The following is a 21,877-nucleotide window of genomic DNA, read 5'->3' as shown; positions in this document are numbered from 1 at the left end:
CGGGGTCACTTTTCTTTTGGCCACTTGCACTTGCTTGGTTCTCCCCTCATCTTCCCCTCTGTTTGTGTCTCCTGATTGAGGGGGAGGGCATGAGTCTCTGCCAGAGGGTGGGGCTCCCTTGGGGCTGCCATCCTAGGAAGTCTACTTTTCCTGCTGGCAGTGTTAGTGCCAGAGGTGAGGAAATGGCGGTGTGTGCAGGCCCATCCCATTCCGCTGTGTTTACCCTCCCAGTGTCCTTTAACCACCTCCTCTGGAGGCGAATTAGAAAGAACACTTCCTGGGGTCAGGAAGAGGGTGAAAAGCCTCTTGTGTGATTGCATCCGGCCTGATCTTCCTTTTGGAAATGGGTCCTGCATCCCTGCAGCCCAGCCTCAAATGGAGGTTGGGTGCTGGGGCTCAGGTCACTGGGCCAGGCCCTGAGGGAAGGTTTGCAAGGAGGATGTTTCCAAGGGCAGCTCCCACAATACATGAAACCTGTCCCAGGGCTGTTCCACCAGGATTCAGCCTGAAGTCATCCCCATCTCATTCACAGAGTCCTGGGGCAGAACTGGACAAGATGGGTTGTGGTCCCACTGTCAGGGTTAGAGAATGAAGGCTAACGGTGTGGCCTAGGCCAGTGGACCTGGGCTAGGAGGTCCACTGGGAGACCAGCCTAGGGTGGGGGTGGGGTGGTGGTGGTGAAGGGGAGACAGGAAAACTGACTCTGTAGGTCCCTGCTCTGACAGCCTGGTTAGAGGTCATTGGGTCAGTGGCAGACGTCCCCCAGCCTTATGTTTGGTATTGGGTAGCACTGGGCTTTCTGGGCAGCAGGTTGGCCTGATTTGGGCCCACGTGCGTGGGCCAAACCTCCCTGCCACTGGCTGTTGTTTCCCCAGGTCTGGGGGTGGCCCCAGGTATGTCTGGAGGAAGTCCTGTTTCCTTTTGCTCCAACCTCCTATTATTCCAATTGTTCTTTGTCACCTGCCTGGCCAAACTTCTTTTCTGTTTATTAAGAGAAATAAATCCAATCTCTCTAATCTCCACTGGCACCGCTGGTCCGGAAGGGGAAGCCCAAAGAAGGCTTAACTCTTTCTGGGGAAAATGTTTAGAATGAAGATTTGGGGAGAGGGGGAAGAGGCACACACACAAAATTCCTAGGAGGTCCCCCCTCCCAGGTGCTGAACCAAAGATCCACAGATGCAGGTCTTGGTTTCCCTGATCTGAGTCCCCTACTGTAAAGGGGAAAATACCAGTAAATCTATACTGAGCTTGGTATAGATTCTGAGCCTGTATCTTCCCTGCTCCCCTCACTGCCCTGCCACACACTTAAAAAGCAAAGAGAGGAAGTCTGACATTTATTTATTATTCTGAATGTGCCAGAAGCCACGTGTCCATGATCTCATTTATACCCATTTGCAGATGAAAAAACTGAGTCTCAGGAACAGTGAGTGACTGATTTACCCACCTGGGATTTTAACTCAAGTCATCTGACTCCAGAACTGGTCCTGCTTTCTTCATTTACCCAAAGACACAGACCAGGGGGTAAGGCTTAAAAATCCCCTCATCCAACCCATTCTACAGATGGGAAGAGGCCCAGAGAAAAGTGAGGGAACTTGGTAGAGTAGGCATAGTATCAGAGGCAGGCAAATGGATGAGAGTTCACATTCTGGCCCAGCAGTTAGCAAGCTTGGTGTCACCAGGCAGGCAACTTCTCTGTGGTCTCGTCGTTTCCATTACCCTCTTTGGGGTATCCGTCCAGGTAGACCTTGATGGGTCTGTGAGCTTTCTCTCCAAGATTCTCACAAAAGAGGATGTGAAAATTACATGCAAGGGAAGTCACCATAGAAATGTAAGGGGTCGCTGTTATTGTGTTTGTGAATTTGTTCGCCTGAGTTTTAAGGACCCAGTCTGGAAGGAATGGGCTCTGAGGTTGATAGGACAACTCTGGCCTGAGCCATGATCTGCTTCTCTCTTGGGCCATGTAATACCAGCAGGTTAGTAACCCCTCCAAGCCTCAGTTTCCTTATCTGTAAAATAGAGATGATAAATTCTGGCTTTACCCGGGTGTTTCAAAGATCAAATCAGATAACAGACATGCAAGTGCCTTGTGAACTGTGGAGTGTGGTGCAGACGGCAGGAAATTGTTGCTGTTGTGATGCTGAGGACTTGAGTGTTGGCTGAGTTTATTCTTACTTGTGTTTGGAAAACAATTCATTGCTTACACAGAAGGTGGAGTCTTAAAAAAAAAAAAAGATGGAGTCTTACCTTTGTTCAGTGGAGGACACAGGCACAGAAAACATAAAAACAAAACAAGCAGGAATCCATATTTTTCAGAAATATCACCTGGACTCTAGACAAGTATGTGGGGAGGAAGTGTTTCTGGGACAGAGGCCAGGACTGGAGCCCGGGAGATAATCGGGGGAGGCTTCCTGGAGGAGGTAAGCAGGGTGTGGAAGGAAGGCAGGGTGTTGGCTAGTTTGAAGGGGAACATGAAGGCTGCTATGTGCCAGACCCTGGCCAAGCATTTTCATGAATGTTTTCCCTGTTGTCCTCAACAACCTGGGAAGTAGTTTATAGGTGAGAAAATAGACTCAGAGGGTAAAAGTAAGTTGGTCAAGGTCATTCAGCCTCATTCATTTGAGAAAGACATGTGCTCAGTCACTCAGTCATGTCCAACTCTTTGCACAACCCTATGGACTGTAGCCTGCTTGTCTTTCTGTCTATGGGACTCTCCAGGCAAGAATACTGCAGTGGGTTACCATTTCCTCCTCCAGGGTGAAAGAGACATATTCCTTACCATATAGTGTCAGGCACTGGTCTGCTGCTGCTGCTAAGTCGCTTGTTGTGTCCAACTCTGTGCGACCCCATAGACGGCAGCCCACCAGGCTCCCCGTCCCTGGGATTCTCCAGGCAAGAACCCTGGAGTGGCTTGCCACTTCCTTCTCCAATGCATGAGAGTGAAAAGTGAAAAGTCAGGCTAAGGCAAATACTTGAGACAAGACAGGCATGGTTGTCACTTGCATGGGAGTGATGAACACAGCGTGGCAGTAACAGTTGGCCTCCCGAGGCCTCACTGCCCACACAAGGTAATATGAGGTTGGAAGTGTTTCTTACTCTGGTGGGGAGTAACTGTAGAGCTTGGGACCACCTTTGGGGAGAGATGTATGCCAGCTCTCCTGAAGGTTTCTCTCAGGCAGAGGGCAGTGGCTAGGGGTGGGGTTACTGATAGAATTTAGGAGGTACTCTGCCAGGTTCAGCCGATTTGACCCCATGAACTCTGGCCCTCATTCATGGCGAACTGTCCTTGGCATGGGGTTATGGAGAGACTCCTGAGTGTGAGTTCTGCTTTGCCAAGTCCTGCCCCACTCTTGGCAAAGACACTCTCTTAATAAAGATGGGGTTTAATGGCCTCCACTGTTAGTGGCCCTTTCTCATTCTAGAATTCTGTGGGTTTGAGAATGGGCTGGAGGAGCAAGCTGGAAGGGAGGCTGGGGGTGGGAGCTGTGTTAAGGGAAAAAGAGCCTATCTCTGGTCAGTCGGGTGGACGTGACATCAGGACCCAGTGGCCTGGATATCATAGGAAGGTGGGTGGGAAGAATGTGGGGTGAATGGTGCCGAGTCTTCCTGCTGAGGAAGGGGCCTGTGTGGCTCTAAAGCAAACTGAGGACCCAAAGGCACTTTGGTTAGTGGTCACTTTGCCCCTCTGAGGTCTGCGTGATATCTGTTTGCCTGTCGATAAACACAGTTCACGCAGTTCCACATTTGGTGCCACTGCATGCACTGATCTCACCGAGGATGTGTTCCCTCCTCTTTTCCATCCAGAACGCCTATTCATCCTCAAGACCTCGTCCAGTGTCATCTACTCTGTGATACTCCCGGGGAAATCACTGCCCCGGACTCCAGAGCAGGGTGCTCAAACGATTTGGAGTTGGACAGGATGTGCTTTTCTGGCACCTTCTTCGTGGGGAGGGGCATCTCAGCGTCCTCAGCCTGGGGCCTGGACTAATGTCATATGGGCTGGGATGCGTCCATGGGGGTGTGGCTTCCCCAGAGGAGTCTGGGTCTGCCTCCTCCAGACCCGTCTGAAGGGATGAACATTGTCCGCCCTGGGTCCAGATGGGAGACGGTGCTTGCTAATTTATTTCACAAATACTTCTTAAGTTTTTAATACTAGGTACTAAGTACCTACTGTGGGTTAGACTCTGTCCTGGGGATGAAAGACAAGGTCCCAGTCCTCATGAACTTCTCGATTTGAGGGGGTTGGTAGACAGTGAGCAAGTAATTAAGGGTCAAGAAGGGTAACTAAGGAAGGGACAGAGAGATCCCGGGGGAATCAAAGACGGCTTCCCCAGGTAATAGGAACTATAATGGAAGGATGAGGGGAAGCTGGGGTTGAGGCATTTGCAGAGCTGGAATCAGGCAAGGCTCCTGCAAGGGTTTGGGGCCAGCTGGCTGTCCGGTTCCATGAGCACAGGCATCACCAGACATCACTGTTCTGAACACCCTGAGGGCAGGAGCTGGGCTGACTTGTCTTTTTCCTCTGCCCTGCCCAGCACAGGGCCTGGCCCTAAAAATTGGCTTCAGGTGATAAGTGGGTGGTCTGATACGGGGCATGGGCATCTCCAGATCCTAGGTGCTCAGAGCTGATGGCCTGAGATGTCATGGGGAGCCCTTATGGCACATACAGATGGGCATCTGAGGCCCAGAGGAGGAAGTGGCTTGCTGAAGGTCATACCGCCAGTCAGTCTTGGAGGCAGAACAGGAGCCCACACCTGCCAGGCTGACCTCAGCTTCCCCACTCCTTTGTTTTGATTTCAGATGGAAAATCCCGTCGCAGAGAGGGGCCTCTACCGGGGTGGGATGAGAGGAGCAGAAAGCGAGGCCAAGAAGGCCTCATTCATCCCCTTCCTTAGCTCTGACACCTTCAGGGGCTGTTTCAACTGCCTCTCCTCCCTCCTCACGGAGGCCCCCTTCCCCGCCCACCCCCATGGCACAGGGCCCAGGTTATCCTGGAAATCCCCCTCAGGCTGGGCCTGCCCCCCCACCCTACAACTTTCTGCCCCTGAGGCAGGGCTGCCAGTGAGATCTGCTGCTCTGGGGTGGCTACACCCTGTGGCCAGAAAAATCTCTTAATCTGTTGTCTGCAGAGGGCAGAGGGGGAGCCTCCCTCCACCCACCTGCCCCTTGGAAATTCCCCTCTCCCCAAACCTTCAAAGCTGTCTCAGCTGCTCCTGGCCTGTCACATGCTGAAGAAAACTAATGAGAGGAGGCATTGTATATTGTTGAGGCTGCAGTGAATGTGCTGGGGTGGGGAGAGCAGGTACACCCCTCTGCCCCATCCGAAGACCCCACCTCCAGCCCTGTGGCTGACTTGGGGAAGGAAGTGGGTGGAAGCAGCTTCCTTGTCCACCTCCCCCCATTACTACACTCCCCAGGACTCTGGGCTTCATCCACTGTCCTGGGGGCCTTCATTAATCAAGCAGGGTCACTCAGCAGGGTGTTCTGTGCTGGCATGGAAGGACAGACAGAGACAGTTCAGCCTGCCAAGGGCTCAAACCCTGAATCTTCTGGCAAAGTGCATGCTTCCCAGGAGGCTGCTGGTGGGGCCTCTTCTAAGTCGGATCTCCTGCCTGCTTACAGACACTCTCTCCTCCAGGTCCCTAGCCAGGCGAGGGTCAAGAGACACTCAAGCCCTGTCTTGTGGTTCCAGGAGTTCTGGTCCATTTGTCTTCCATATCACCTACTTCTTCCCACCAGTCATACCCTAGGCTCTCCCGGGCACTTGGCTCATTGGTGGTACTCTTCCCCGCCGCACCCAGGAGCAAAGCACAGCCTTTGCAGTGGAAGGATATAAGACTGGGGAAGTGCCTTAGCCTTTTCCGCCTATGCCTCTTTACCTCCACCAGCACTTAAGGTGCCATCACCACCACCTCCGCCAGTTTCTGTTCAGCATGTGGGGCACACCTACTGTGTGCCAGACACAATCTGAGCCTGGGGCTACTAAGAGGAATGAGAGGATCACTGTCCTGGAGAAACTTGTTTTCTGGTTGTTGCTTTGAAACGAGTGCTGGTATGGGTGTGATCAGTACTGTATCAGTAGAGGGGAGCCCCGAGAACTGGGCTGAGGAAGGAGGTGGGCAAAGAAGACATGGAGAAGAACACTGGCTAGCAGGGCCCTGGAGACAGGCAGAGGTGGAAGAGGAAGGAGCATGTGTGAGGCCTGGAGGTGTGCAGTGGGGAGCCACAAGCAGTTCTGTGTCCTGGAGCCCTGAGAATGAGAGGGGTGTGGTCAGAGATGAGGCTGAACTGGTGGGCGGGACTAGCTCCTGCAAGGTCTGTGAAGGCCATGGCATCGTCTAAGCTCTCTGCGTGCCCATCCTCACTCCATTCATGCCACGGGGTTTGGATTTTACCCTTGTGTTTTCTCTCTGCTCTCTCCCGTACCACCTTTTCCCTTCATGGGCTTCAGGTTCCCCACCTGTAAATTAAGGGAATTGGGCCAGCAGATCTCTGAGGTCTCATTTAGCTCTGACACTGGGACCCTTTTCTCTGTGCAAAGCAAGGAGTCTGGTGCACACAGCGTGGTATACAGTGTGTGCTCAGTAAGTATCTTCTGGGTGGATGAATAAAATACCAGCCCCCAGGGACTGCACTGTTGTCAACCTCAGTCTCTTAGCAAGAGAGGGGCCTCAGGGAGGGTGTGGATCAGCTTTAATTCTCCTATCTTGCAGGGCAGGAACAGGGTGTCTTAGAGCCACTGGGCGTAAGAGGCAGTATGGTGTAGTGGAGGGGCTTGCCCAGGTGGCAGAAAGAGGAGCCATAAAGGGATTAGAACTGAGGACTGTGGACTCCCAGCCCAGCGGATGCTCTCTCTATACCAGGCTGCCCTCGGTTGGAGAGATGGTAGAGTGATCATAAAGGATAGTCACTGCTCAGTATGCAGGGCCCTGGGCAGGTCCCTGGACACAGGGTACTTGTGAGAACATGAGAAGTAAATGCCTTAGGCAACCTGGAAGGCTTTCAGAGAACGTAAAGCTTGGCCTGGGCTTTGAAAAACAGACTTGTATAAGGGAGATGAGAGAGGGCGATAGATGCATAGACATGTATTGTTTCATGTATTTTACCCATGTGCTCCATTACTTATACATACACCCCCCCGAATGTGGATATGGGTATATGTGTGCATGCTAAGTCGCTTCAGTCGTGTCTACCTCTTTGTGACCCTATGGACTGTACACCAGGCTCCTCTGTCCATGGGATTCTCCAGGCAAAAATACTGCAGTGGATTGCCATGCCCTTCTCCAGGGGATCTTCCCGAGCCAGGGGTCAAACCTGCATCTCTTATGTCTCCTGAATTGGCAAGAGGGTTCTTTACCACTAGCACCATCTGGGAAGCCCAGATATGGGTGTATCAAATAGACAGTTGCACAGTCATACTGATCCACAAAAGCACATGCAAATTCTACAGTCTTAGAGACAAACCTTTTCACTTACATGCACAGAAGCAGACTGTTACACACTCAAATACACAAAAATCAGTGATATTCCACCAGCTTGAGAGTCAGAATTACACAGGCAAATACGCAAAAGCACAAATCCAAACCAGTGTAAACAGACTCAATTATATGGACACAGGCATGCGGTCACACTCAGATGACTACACAAAGAGGAACCCACATGTTCAGGGTTACAGATACACAAGTACACAGCCACATTCAAGCACACAAATACAAATATCCAAGTATATGTCCTTCAAGGTCATGGAGAGGCACAGATAAAGTGGAGGGGTAGGTAGCTTGAAGCAGTGGGTACTGGTCTCAGTCTGGGTTTGAGTACTGGCTCTGTAGCTTAATGCTGTTTGACTTTGGACTCATCAGTTAACTTCATGGAACCTCAGTTTTTCTATCTGTAAAATGGAGATGATAAAAAGTATACCTACCTTAATAGAATTGTGGATGAAATGAAGTAATGCATGAAAGCAGTTATCACAGTGCCTGGCACAATAAGTGCTATATAAAAGTGTTTTGTTATTATTTTGAAAACAGTTACTACGGAAATATAGTCAGATAAATATATTTGTACAAACAAGCAGAGACAAGAGATACGCAGACACGTGACACTCACGGGGTAGTGGTTGATTGTCCCTAGCAGCAGCAAGGTTCCGGACCCCGCCTATCTGGAGCCTGGGCCCCTAGTTCTCTTGGTTCCACTGCAATCCTCAGAGGCAGTCCCTGGCTTGGGAAAGCGAGCGACCCGCCGGCCCCACCTGGACAGGCCCGGCCGTTCCCAGAGCAACTGGGCGGGGCGGCTCAGCAGGTCTCCCAGGTCCTCGGAGAGGTGGAGCCTGACGGAGCAGCGCCAGGCCCCGCCCCTCAACTGGCCCCGCCCCTCCCCGGTCATTGGCCGCAGAGCCTGGGGGCGTGGCCGAGCCGGGGCTGGGGGCGCCTGCGGTGGCCGCCCGCGCTTCTCTCTGCCTCCCTCCTGTGGCTGCGGGCCCGGCGGCCGGGCTGGTTGGGCTGCGCTAGGGTTCCCGCGCCGGCTCCCGCGCCCACCATGGGCAACTCACACCACAAGAGGAAGGCCCCCAGCGGCCCCCGGGCCCGCAGCTTCTGGCGGTTCGGGCGGTCGGCGAAGCGGCCGGCAGGTAGGGGCTGGGGGTGGGGGCGGGGCAGGCGGGGAGGAGGGTCTGCCTGCCGCAGCCGCCGCCGCCGCTGCTGCCCTCTCCCGGGGCTTGTCGGGTGTGAGTTTGGGGGGGCCGGGAATCCCCCGCACAGACCCCACCCCTCACATGCAGACAGACACATGTACGCACGAATACCCGCGGGCGGGCACACGTACATGTTCACAATCCACACGGTCACATACACAACACCCACTGAGACGTACGGCCATGCAGACACAAAATCACATACACACGTTCACACCCACACCATCGTGGGACCCACAGATCCTGAGTGGGACACCTACCTATGTATACGGCTTATACAGCCACACAAACACCACCACACGCACAGATTCAGGCACAATCATTCATGTAGGTAGAGTTGCCCAACATCTTAGGCACACATATGTACACACAGGTTCAAAACTGCACAACCATCCAGGCCCTAAAGCACTTATACACACACAGACACATTCACGCACGCACATTTGGTCCCCAGGCTTTAGCCCCCACAGGCTGAAAGTTTGCAGGAGGGAGGGGGAGACAAAGGTGAAGGGGAGAAGCAGGAAACCAGGGGCTGGAGACGCGGGCCGCCTCCATCTGGCGTGATCGGGAGTCGGACTGGTTCTCTGGGTTCCCTCCCCACCCCCATCCGCACCGCCGCTGCCTCTATCTGTCCCCCTTCCCCTCCCACCCGCGGTCCCCGTGGTCGCTGCCGCATCTCCCCCTTTCAGTGCAGCCACCGAGCTGGAACGCAGCCCTTCCCGGCGTGCTGCGGGATCCCTCCGCGTGTCACATTCCATCCTCCAAGTCGGGGGGAGGGGGCAGAATTGGAAAGGCCTCCAGCTCTAGGGCTGGGAGCCGGAATTCCTGGTTTCTCCCAGCGGGTGTGGCGGTTCAGGGTATCCCCGCGTCCCAAGGGGTGTTGTGGAGGAGGGGCTGTCGAGAGTGCCTAGTTCCCTCACCTGGTGAATCCAGACATGGGGTAGGGGCAGGACAGTGAGCCACCCCCTACCCTACAAGATAAGGGGTCTCCAACAGTATGGTGTCTGCTGCTCTTTGGGAATGAGAGACTCCCAGAGAAGATGGCTTAGGGAGGCCTCCCTGTTGTGGTGGGAGAATACACTCATGTCTTCCCAGGTTCCACATTCCTAGAGGTTCTGAATTGAGCCTGATGATCTCATCCCTCCAGGCAGGGGGCGACAGAAAGGACCAAGCCTGGGAATTAGGGGGTCTGGGTTCTCCAGCTGTCTCTGGTATGGGCTCAGTGACCTTGAGCAAATTGCTTTCACTTTTTTGGACGTCCCTGGCTCCTAGAGGAGGCCTGTCTGTCAAATTAGGGCAGCGTAGCTTAGGTGACTTCTTGGGATCCTTGCAGTTTCTAGCTGGTTATTTCATGGTGAAAGGTACTGAGGTCTAGAGAAGGTAGACTTATCCAAGTTCACTGCCTGCAGTGGTCTGAAGAATAATCATGGTTATTAGGAAGAAGGTTAGTTAAATTCTGGTATGCTCTCTGAGGTTCCTCAGAAGCTGGGTTGATGAGAGACTCCTGAACCTTCCAGGCTCCCTGTCCCAGTAATCCTGAAATCTGGCCTGTGCCCACCTGTCTCTCCTCTTGGAATCTGCACCGAGTGGGTGGGGCTGGGGCTGGGGATCTTCATCTGCCCTCAGATGGCCACTCTAATCTGATGGTTTCCTGAGAACCAACTGTGGGTCCAGACTTGTGACCGTTTGTGGTGGGGGAGAGAGATTAAGAGGGCTGTGTTTACAGTCTTCTGCCCTCCACCTCTTAAGGAAGAGGCCTGGGGCTTCTAGTAGCCCTTGTGTTCTTTCAGTTCCTGCTACAACTCAAGGGTCAACCAGGCTTTGAAGATGTTCCTAAAAACCCAGAAAGCGATGTCAAAGCAACACAGAAGTAAGTGTGGGGACTAGGGAATATTCTAGGCTATATTAAAAGGCTTTTGGGTTGGGGTCTGTTAGAAAACTGGGGAGCTGGTATTAAAGAAGTTAACTGTTGGGACTTCTCTGGCAGCCCAGTGGTTAAGACTCTGTGATTCCACTGCAGGGGCCTAGGTTCAACTGCTGGTCAGGGAACTAAGATCCCACATGCCCATGTGGAATGGCAAAAAAAAAAAGAAAAAAGTTAACTGTATTGTTAACTGTTGATTAGATGAGAGAACCTGGCCAAGGTTGCACTTCAGCTGTGGGTATGGTCACGAACAAAGGCTTTGACATTGAGTATGGAGGTTGGAAAGAAACATAGTTGAGGCTTCTTCCTTGTGCCTGGGAGGAGAAAAAGTGAATGTAAACTTCAGTCTTTAATTTTACTTCTGCTGAGGATTCTGAGGCTTCCCTGGCCTCAGCCTCTGCTGACACAGGCCTAGGTATGGGACTGAGGCTTCAGTACTTACTGGATTGGTCTGTGAAAGGATGGGGGAAAGAATGCCAGGCAAACAGAGAGGGCTGCAGTCTACAGGCCACAGGGAGCCAATGAAGGTGTTTGAGCAAGAGAGGAGCCTATGAAAGGGGTGTGTTAGGAGGATGGCAGGTGCCGGCAGGACAGGTTGGGGGGTGGGGTGGTGAGAGTAGAGACTCATAGAACAGTCTGGAGGCTGTTGCAGTAATCCAGGGGAGAGGTGGTGAAGTGAGGGCTGGGGCAGGGTGAGGGCTGTGGGAGTGGAAAAGGAGTGGCAGCTGCAGAGACACTGGGAGGAGATGGCAGAAAAGATCGGACCCAGGATTAATCAGATGTTGAGCTGTATGGGCCAGAGAGGGCTGTGAAGGCTCTGTGCCTGAGGCTGCTTGACTGGGGGATGGTAGCAGAGATAATGCAGAGATAAAAAAGAAAGTGAAGTCGCTTAGTCATGTCCAACTCTTTGGGACCCCATGGACTGTAGCCTACCAGGTTCCTCCATCCATGGGATTTTCCAGGCAAGAATACTGGAGTGGGTTGCCATTTCCTCCTCCAAGAGATCTTCTGACCCAGGGATCAAACCCGGGTCCCCAGCATTGTAGGCAGACGCTTTACGGTCTGAGCCACCAGGGAAGTCCTATGCAGAGATAAACCTTTATGCTAAACCCTTTACATCAATTAATTCATGTGTCCTCCAGCCGTTTTACAAGCCAGAAGCTATTGTTCTCCCCATTTTACAGATGAGAAAGCTGGAGCTCAGAGAAGTTAAGTCACTTGTCCAAGGCTACTCAGCAAGGAGGTTGCTGAATGGGGATTCACACCCAAGCCTGTCAGATTCCAAAGACTGCGCTGTTAATTATTTTAGGTATAGATGGATTTCCTCCTATGATGGAGGGGCCTGCAGGTCCTCTGATGAAGAAAGCCTGAGGCCCTCTGTGGGGAGCAAAGTGGAGGAAACACTATGGAGGAAGGGCAGGGGTTGAGGACTAAGCATTGAACACTCCAAGGGCTCGGCAAGGGAGCTGGTGGGCAGTGGGAAGGGAAACTGAGTTTTAAGCAAGGGTCGGCCCCGTGTTGCAAATGTCCTTGAACCATAGAGAAAGGTGAGCATGGATGGGGAGAGGCCTCCTCATTGCTGGAAAGACGTTGGAACCCGCTAGGATTGTTTGACCTTGGTTCTCAGGAATCCAACTCAATTCTCCCAGCCCCAGGCCAGCTGGGCAGTTAGTCCTCGGAAGTTTGGGGGACTGGTGGAGGATGTGAACCGGGAGCTCGAGCAGTACCCCCAGCACCCTGCCCGCCTCCTGTCCCCACATGCATTATGCTGTCAGGTTTATACACATGGCCCCCCTCCTGGTAGGGTTTATTTTTCCCACGTTGCAGATGGAGAAACTGAGGGACAGGACCAAGTCATTGGTGGAGTCAGACTCCCCCTGCCTCTGGACCTGGAGCCCCAGGGCCACAGCTGGGAGAAGGGGTGCTCCTGTTACCTCCCCTGCCCCCTTCCCTCTACATCTCCTTCATTTGACTAGGGTGGGACGACCTGTGATCAACTGTAAGTCTAGACTTGCTTGTTGGAGCCCTGGGCTTCCAGATAAAGGGCTGGGCCAGCCCTCTCTGGTCTGAGGGATCTGAGATAAGCTGAACCCCCTTGCTGCCCCAGGCCCTGACCCAAAGTGAGGGACCACTACCCTCTTTCTAGAGGCAGAGTCATGCATGCCAAGGGCTCTTTAGAACTTGTCTCCCCAGCCCTCCCATCTTATAGAGACTGAGGCCCAGAAGAAGGCAGTGCCTGGTTCAGGATCGGACTGCAGTGGAGGAGCAGTGAGAGCTCCGGCCTAGGACCTCTGACTCCCAGGGCAGTGGGATATCTGGTGTGGGATCCGAACTCCCTTTCCTCCCAAACGGGGGTTAGGGCTACCAGATGGGGCTAGGTCACTGAGGAGCTGATAGGAAGCTGATGTTAAGTGTCCCTTATCAGACTTTATCTTAAAAATGGTTCTTAACGCCACTTGAGATTTGAAGAGCACTCTGCAAGTGGGTGGGAGAGGAGGCCTCTGGTGGCATGGAAGAGCAGCGGCCAGTCTGAGCTGGCCTCACATCCTGACTCTGCCGTTATTAGCTGTGTGACCTTGGACAGGTCACTAACCCTAGGGGAGTGCCTTTGTATGATGAGGGGCATTTAGTGAGACCATGTGTGTCTCAGTCATCAGTCAGTGCTAGCTTATTTATTGTTGTAAGTAAAAAGTCCCCACGGGGCTTCTTGGGTGGCTCAGTATGTAAAGAATCCACCTGCAATGCAGGAGACACTCCTAGGAGACATGGGTTCGATCCTTGGGTCGGGAAGATTCCCTGGGGTAGGGCATGGCTATCCACTCCAGTATTCTTGCTTGGAGAATTCCACGGACAGAGGAGCCTGGCAGGCTGCAGTCTTTGGGGTTGCAAAGAGTCGGACATGACTGAGCGACTGTGCACACACACACACAAAACAAAGGCCCCACACCTGGAGAGGCAGAGGGTCCCTCTGATGATAACACTTTGCCTTTATACTTGGTTGCGTGGCTTTAACTTTCCCAGGCACTCTATGAGTGGGGATTAGTCCCACCTTGCAGTTACCCTGAGAGGCTGATTCGTTTGTTCAAGGCCTGGAATCCAGACCTTCTGACTCCCGGCCTTTTTCTCTCCTGGCTTCATGGTGACTGCCTCTCTGGCATCTATAATGAGGATAATCATGCCTCGAAGGAACAAAGGAAAGGGTTTGGGAAAGTAAGAATCGCACCCTGGCCGAAAGAGATTATTATGTCATTGTCAGCAACAGATGCTGACCCGGAAACTCATTATGACATTTACTAATATTATGGTAGCTAATTCCTCCCTGTGTTACTGTCTGTTCCCCCAGGCGCCTGTGGGATGGGATCCTCCTCTCCCCGTCCCTGGCACTCCCTGCCCCCAATATTTACCTTAGAACTGGCCTGTCAGCTCTGCCCAGGCTGGGGTGGAGCTTCGCACTGAGAAAATGAAGGGAGATTCCCATTGTGCAGAAGTGGGGTGCAGAGTTCCCCTACTTTGGGCCATGAATGAAGCTACTGCCCCCTTCCCCCTCTCTGACCCCTTAACTGGCATTTGGAGTGAGACCTGGGTTCTGGGCTCAGCCACTTCCTGGTTGGGTGACCTTGAGGAAGTCACTTTCCCACAGGCCTCCTTGCACTCATCTGTAAGAGGGGAGCTCACACCTTCCTTTCAGGTTTCTTGTTCTTCAAGTTCTTCGAGACAGTAGAAGAGAAAGTGTGTCGAGAACTGTAAAGCACCTCCACCTGAGAATTACATTTACTTCCCTTTGTCTTGCCTCGCCTCTAAGAGAATAAAATCTACCCGTGCTTTGGATGCTGCTCCCATAGGAAGGCCGTGGTGGCCTCTGGGCCTTGGGTGGCCCACCAGTACAGCTGTGGAGGGGTTGAGACGCAGGGGCCTCCAAACACCCTGGATCCTGGCTCCAGAGCAAGGCCACCTGGGCAGCTGTGCCCTCCCCCTTCATTCCTCTCCCCTGAGTCAGGCCAGCCTGGCTGTGGGTGCGCCACAGCCCCCGCCCCTTGCTCTGGAATGGGGCAGGTTGAGGCCTCACCCCATGAGGATGTTGCCAAGGCAGTGTGTGCGCCTGCGCACAGGTGCACGTGGCCTTGGAGGGGCGGGGGCTCCCTGCCCCATTCCTCCCTGTCCCCAGGCTCAGGAGGGCCCCAGAGCCATGGATACGTGTACCTGCCTTCGTGTACAAGCAGCCACCTAGCAGGGCCCTGCGCGAATCTGTGCAGTGGTGCTCACATGGCGTAAGGAGGCGTGGGTGTGCTTTGTGGATGTGTTTGTGAGGGGCCCGCCTGTGGGGGTGGCCCCAGTGAGACATTTTGGAGGTGCGAGCTGCACACCTCTGCTGGTGGACAGTATCTGCAGGTGTGTTTCCTGATGTGCCCTGCATCTTGGGAGGTGTGCCCGGGATCAAGGTGTCTTCTCAGATCCGGGAAGCCTCCTCCCCCGGGCAGGTAGGTGGAGGAGGCAGCGCGGTGTGCCTCAGCCCGGCTGCACCTCTGAACTCTGCCGGGGCAGAAGGTCCTGGAACACGGACTCCAAGTGTGGCCTTTGCCAAGGTCCTTCAATCTTCTGGGCCTCAGTTTCTTGGCGAGGTGCATGCTCTCCACCCAAGACTCAGCTTACTGAGCCTCTTACCAGAGGAGCTACAGGTGTGTCGACCTGTGCCTGAAGTGGCTCAGAGTGGCTTCGGCCCTGGCCAAGCCACAGTTGGTTGGGGGCAGGGTGTTGCTGGGGGAACCAGATGTTATCAAGTGTGAGAGCCTTGGATCAGACTGGGGAATTTGCAGCTGTGGCCCTGACCGCAGGCTGCAGGCCTGGGGCCTTGATGCTCCCCCCGCCCCTGACTTAGCAGAGCTCAGCCCTTAGTTTCCCTGGTTGGGGGAAGCTGAGCATGACCCTGCAGGGTTGAAGGCTCCAGTTTGGGGGCCAGCCAGAGCTTGGGTAGTCTCCTGGCTCTCTGAGCCTCACAGGTCAGTTACCAGGAGAGTACCTTTGAGTACCTACCTCAAAGGACTGTTGTCAGATCTGAGAGGGCAGAGACTGCCTTCTGCCAGCGTCTGGCATGGTGCCTAGCATGAATTAATCACCCTACAAGTGTCAGTCTACTGCTCTTTTCTGTTTGAGTGGGACTCATAAGAGGGGTGGATGGGTCTGGCCTAAGAGGGAGGGAAGAGTGGACGATGTAGCCAAGAAACCTCCCATCTGTGGGGGTGATCTCTGCTTCAGAGGGAAGATCAGGTTTGTAGCTGGCACAGCAGGCAGAACATGGCTTTTGGATTCAGGTGGTCTTGAGTGCCAATGCTGCCCTGTCATTTACCAGCTTTATTATAATGCTTCCCCTCTTTGGTGTCCATTATCCTCATCTGTAAAATGGAGATAAACGTGCCTGCTTCTTGGGAATTCCCTGGTGGTCCAGAGGTTAGGATTCTGGGCTTTCACTGCTGGGGCCCGAGTTCAACTCCTGGTCAGGGAATGAAGATCCTGCAAGCTATGCAGTGCAGCCAAAGGGGAAAAAAAGCCCATTTCTTAAAAGTGTTGTTTAGATTTCAGTGATCTGTGGATATATACTCTGTAGCCCCACAGAATTTTGTTCTCTCGAGAGTGAAGGCTCAGCTGTCTGCGTGAGTCGTCCATAAGAAGTGGCACAGCAAGTGAAGGACCAGAGACGGATCTTATGGCATGGGAGCCGCTGTGAAGTCTTAGATCTCTAGGGACTCAGAGAGAGAGAAGGGTGCTGTGAGAGAGGGGTGTCCTCAGGTGAGTTTGGGGGACTGCACTTTATGGTTCACAGACCTGCTCTTCCACAGTCTCAGCTACTCTTTTTTTGGCTGAACCGCCTGGCATGGCATCCAGGATCTTAGTTCCCTAAGCAGGAATTGAACCTGTGCCTCTTGCAGTGGAAGCACAGAGTCTTAACCACTGGACCTCCAGGGAAGTCCCTCAGCTAGCTACTCTTTCTGGAGTTGCCAGGGGCAATCTGTTTTAACACCATCAATCCTCAGCTTAACCTTCAGTACTGACCTCTTGGGGTTCTTTGAATAAAATCCAGACTCTGCCAGCGCCAACGGGGCCCTCCCTGACCTGGCTCCTGCCTCTTCTCACCTGCTTTCTCTCCCTTGCTCACTGTATTCCAGCCACACTGGCCTCTGCTCTGTTCTGGGAAACCCACCCCACCACTCCTGCCTCAAGGCTGTAGGCTTGCTGTTGCCTCTTTCTAGAAGTTTCTGTGCCCAGCACTTGGCCTGGCCGGCTCCTTCTCATTCTTTAGGTCTTGCTTCCAACGGCTTTCCTTTGATGCCCCCTCAAGTTACACACTTCCTGTCACAGCTCCTCAGCCTTCACTATCTGAAAGTATTCTACTAGTTCACCTCATTCATGTATTCATCAAATATTTATTGAACTCATTGTATGTGCCAGACACTAGGGATATACTGGTGAACAAGGTAAAAATTCTCCATTAGCTATAACCCCTGCTGCTACTGCTACTGCTAAGTCGCTTCAGTCGTGTCCGACTCTGTGCGACCCCATAGACGGCAGCCCATCAGGCTCCCCCATCCCTGGGATTCTCCAGGCAAGAACACTGGAGTGGGTTGCCATTTCCTTCTCCAGCTATAACCCCTAGTACTAGTTTAATAAATATTTGCTGATTAAACAAATGTATTACAAAGAGTAGTTATTGGCCTTGTTTCCATAAGGGGTCATTACTTGGATGTGATGGAGCTGGATTTGAACCTGGACCTGAGTTCCGTGCAAGTGCCTTCCTGCCCCCACTCGTATTGACCTCATCTATGAGCTGTTTCTTGGCTAATTCTGTTCTCCTTGCCTGGTGACCCAGCAGAGTCACTGAGTCAACAGAGTGAGGCCAGCAGGAAGGATCCTGGGCAGGAGGAGCAAGAAGTCTGTGTGGAAGGCCTGCCTCTGCCATGTGGCCTTGCAGAGTTCACAGTGCTTCCTTCTGGGGTTGCTGATGTCACGTCACCCAAGTGGGAAGACAGTCCTTTGGAAAACCTGGGGCTGAACACACACGAGGGGCTGTTAGCACCTGCTACCGTGATGGGTGTCTCCCTGGCTTCCCAGCATGTGTCCTGGGCTGGCTCCCACTCCTCCAGAACCTCTGCCAGTGGCTTTGCCATCCCCACAGGCAGTCCTGAGCCTCTGCCTGGCTGCTGCCTGTTCTGAGATCCTTCCCCAGGGAAGCACTCTCACCAGCCAGGAGGACTTGGGGCTGGGCATCGTGCCAAGTCTAGTCTAGTGGCTCTTCCACCTCCCATCTGGCAGCTGGGACCCTTTCCTTAGCTCTGGCTCCTGACTGTTTAGAAAAAGACTTGGGAAGTGGCGAGGGGGGGGTGGGGGGTGGGCATTGGGCGGCCCCTGGAGTTGACTGTCTGACCCTCCTAGTCATCCTCTGTACAAGAGCGGGGTATTCAGAGACTCTGGGCCTCAGTTTCCCTGTCGGAGCGTGGGAGGGTTCCTATCCCAGCCCCGCACTCGGGGGCGGTGTCGGTGGTGGGCGGGATCAGTGGCGAAGGTGGGAGGAGGACCTGGGGAGCAGCCCCTCCCCCTCTGGCTGGAGCCGGCGCTCTGCAGCTGGGCTCTGGCAGACTGGTCCCCTCAGCGCTGGGTTCTGGCGAAGAAGGCGTCGCTGGGCATTCTGGAGAGGTCAGCGTAGGGGACGGCCCCAGTGGCGCCTGCAGTCATGGTGGTGTTCCTGGGCCGCCACCTCCCGGCGCTCCTCGGACTCTTTAAGAAGAAGGGTGAGTGGGTGTGGCTGGGGGGCTTAGATGAGGGATCCCCGACACCCCCATTTGCCAGACCCTTCTGTAGGTTGGGGGATCGAGGCCGGGGAAGGTCATGGGATGGGGCCTGGGGGCTGGTAATGAGGCCAGACTGCCCTGTCGGCCGCGATGCCTTTGTCCACTGCTCTTGCACTGCCTTTGTCTGCTCTCCGCTTGTTCCGAGGGCGGCTCTAGGTGTCTCTGACCTTGAGGCCTGCAGCCCTCGGGCAGGAGTGCCTTCCTCCAGGGGTGCTCATACTTTACTGGGTACATCCCAGTACTTCAGTTCCAAGAGGCAGGGCACCCCCTCCCAGGTGGGCTCAGGTGTGTGGGAGGATGGCAGGTGGGGAGCAGAGTGGAGAGGAAAGTAGTGACCCTGGAAGTTGGGGAGCAGGTCAGGGAAATCCTGTTTGAAGGCCTGGGGGTTTGTTTTGAGGGGAGGGGCCTCTCCCCACTTTCTTCTAGGATATGGGCTTTCAGGCCTGGATTAAGATGTAGGGGCCAGAGCTTATTAGACTTTCTGGGGGCGCCAAAGTGTGGCGTGTGATTCCGGAGGCCCCTCTGGGAACCTGTAGTTTAGTCTTGGCTCTGACTGCAGTTTGCTGGGTGACCTTAGGCAAGACCTTTCCTCTTGGGGCTTGTTTATGGACTTGTAAACTCAGGAGATTAGGGAGAGGATTGCTGAGAGACACCCCCAGCTCTGACCTTGTGGGTTTCCTGAGGATTCCCTGGGCAGGAGCTTAGCTGTTGAGGACTGGGCTGAGGAACGAGGAAGGGACAGGTCAGATGTCTGAACTGAAGACCCTGATCTTGGGGCATGGCCCTTTAAAGGGCTTGTTTTGTTCCTGTTGCTCCACAAGGTGCTGCCAAGGTCACGTGACCCACACCGAGCTTTTGCTTATGTTGTGGGTTCCATTTAAAGGGGAGCTGGGGCTGCACACTGCTGACACAGCCCCCTATTCCCAGGATTAGATGACCAGCTCCTCCATGGGCGGGGCCTGTAACAAGATCCTTTGTAATGGATCCCTGGGTCCTTGGCATCAGGGCCTGGGCCCTGAGGAGAGGGGGATACCTGGGACTGATCCCCAAGAGAGGCTGGAGCTGCCTCATCTGGGAGTGGAGGGGCCGGGGTCCGTCTTCTCCCCTCCCCTGCCTATCCTTTCACTAAGGGACAGCTGCATGGGTGAGTTGGGGACCCAGGAGGCCATATCCTTGGTTTAGCCCACACCCCAGGACTTCTGGGAATCCAGTTATGACCCGTGTTAGTGCCCACCCATTCCTAGTGTCCCGTGTGCCTTTTTTTTGGATCTGGGCCAAGGAGGTGTACAGAAAGGTGGTTTGTCTTTCTGTAAAGTGGAGCTCAGAATCTGGAGACAAGAGAAATGAATTTGCTCTGGCCTGTGTGTACACTGGAGTGTCTTACATGGGGCTCTGAGTGACAGTTGTATGTATATATGGTACTGTTTGCGTAGATACAGAATGGGGACTGTGGGATTCGTGTGCTGGGTGTGCTGGGACTGGGGGCTGGGTGTGCTGTGGTGTGGGCACGCAGATGTTGTTATACTTGGATGCTATTTGTTTGTATACACACTAAATGAAGCCTGTGGGTGTTATGTGCATATATAATGGGCATATATGCCCCTATATGGGGCCCTTTGTGTCTTGTGGGTACTCAGATATATGTACACTTGGATACAGCTTGAGTATGTATCGTGTTGGCTAAAAAGTTCATTTGGGGGGTTTCCATAAGATGTTATGGAAAAACCAGAATGAACTTTTTGGCTAACCCAATTCTGGGGGTTTTTTTGTATGGAGTATATACCCGGGGGACTGTGGGTTGTGAGTACAGACTAGAAGTCTGTACCGGGCAGGTGCTGGTACAGAAGGGTGCCAGGTAGGTGCCCTGTGCACCCTGGGGACTGTGGGTGCCCTTGCTGCAGTGTCTGTGCATTCGCAGGACCCAGATGCCTTTGGGCCTCACTTTCCTTCCTCCTCATCCCACCAGGCTCTGCCAAGGCTGAGAGCGACAAACGACTGAGTTTGGGGCCTGGCCAGGGGCCAGGGTCTGTAGTGGATGACCACCAGGACAATGTCTTCTTCCCCACTGGGCGACCGCCTCACCTGGAAGAGTTACACACGCAGGCCCAGGAGGGGCTCCGTTCCCTCCAGCAGCAAGGTAATTGCCTCCCTCCCCATCTAGCGATGCTTTCAGCTCACAGAGTCAGGGGCCTGGCTCAGCATGCCTCTCTGATATCTTTCAGAAAAACAGAAACTGAACAAGAGTGCCTGGGACCATGGAGACACCCAGAGCTTACAGGTGCACCCCGCCCCCAGCTCAGTCCTGACTCTTCCTCCCTCCCTGCTTGACTGACCTCTGCCAAGTATGTCTTTAACCTTTCTGGATCTGTTTCCTTTCTGTATTGTGAAAACTGGACTAGTTGCCCGTTGAGGGCTGGTGCAGGGTAGCTCTGGTTGATGCCTGCTCAGTGCTAGGTGATGCTGGGGCAGGCTAGGAGGGGTGAATCTGAGAAGTTCAAAAGGGGGAGCCTGCAGAGGCAAGGGTCATCCCCACTCATGCCTCTGGGCTGATCCTTCTTCTCCCAACAGTCTTCCCGCACTGGGCCAGATGATGATAGCATCTCCTTCTGCAGCCAGACCACGTCCTACACAGCTGAGAGCTCCACGGCAGAGGACGCGCTCTCCATCCGCTCTGAGATGATCCAGCGCAAAGGTGTCTGCTCACCAGCCGGGGATTCTTGGGCAAGGGAGGGGGAGTGGTGGGCACCCAGCACCTGCAGCTTTCCCTTTTCCTCCTAATCTAGTGTTTCCCAAGACTCTGTGACTCAGTGAATTCAGGAAACATAGTACCCTATGTCCTCTTGGAGATTCATGATGAACATTAACTGAAATGCAGGATAGTTCAGAGTTGAGAAACCTGGATTTGAGCCTTGTGTTGATACAGCTGTGTGATCTTGGGCCAACCCTTTACCTCTCTGTGTTTCTGTTTGATGTTCTATAAAAAGGAGACAAGAATACTTACCTTATGGGAACAAATGCCAAGTGTTTAGAACACATAGTAAGTGTTCACTAAATGGAAATTATCCTTATTGACCTAGTAGAACCTTGCGGAAGAGCATCTAGGTTTAACCCAGTTTTGCCCATGTCTACTTGACGGTGGAAATCTTTTTTCACAGAGCTGTTGTTAATAGTCTGTAAAAGTCGTGCTTGGCGGAATGTGCCCCAAGACCTGCTCTAACAGTTTCTCTCCCCTGGACTGGCCCCCAGGCTCCACCTTCCGGCCCCACGACTCGTTTCCCAAACCATCTGGAAAGTCGGGGCGCCGGCGGCGGGAGCGGCGGAGCACGGTGCTGGGACTGCCGCAGCACGTGCAAAAGGAACTCGGTGAGCACCCTACTGGGGAGGCTGTGGGTGGGAGCCCTGGCCCTCCGCTGACTCCCGCCCACA

The 21,877-nt window shown here is 53.7% G+C and overlaps 1 protein-coding gene across 5 annotated transcripts in view; it reads left to right on the top strand.

Moving 5' to 3' along the window:
- Positions 1 to 21,877, top strand: part of NHSL3 (NHS like 3) — a 28,246-nt gene that overhangs the window by 1,220 nt on the left and 5,149 nt on the right. For 3 of the 5 annotated variants that reach the window (XR_009730980.1, XM_061388831.1, XM_061388816.1), the window contains exons 2-5: positions 20,418 to 20,588; positions 20,674 to 20,729; positions 21,020 to 21,143; positions 21,698 to 21,814. Coding sequence is in view for 4 of the 5 variants with exons in the window: in XM_061388831.1 (XP_061244815.1) it covers positions 20,418 to 20,588; positions 20,674 to 20,729; positions 21,020 to 21,143; positions 21,698 to 21,814 (468 nt within the window). In the remaining variant the exon portion in view is untranslated. Of the gene's footprint in view, positions 1 to 5,009; positions 8,624 to 18,012; positions 18,392 to 20,417; positions 20,589 to 20,673; positions 20,730 to 21,019; positions 21,144 to 21,697; positions 21,815 to 21,877 lie in introns of those variants that run through there. The other 2 variants (XM_061388839.1, XM_061388847.1) reach the window with 2 other exon arrangements.

This window comes from Bos javanicus, chromosome 2, assembly GCF_032452875.1.
Source record: "Bos javanicus breed banteng chromosome 2, ARS-OSU_banteng_1.0, whole genome shotgun sequence".
NCBI lineage: Eukaryota > Metazoa > Chordata > Mammalia > Artiodactyla > Bovidae > Bos > Bos javanicus.
The sequence above is the reverse complement of the archived record's forward strand: the minus strand, read 5'-3'. Positions and strand labels throughout refer to the sequence as shown.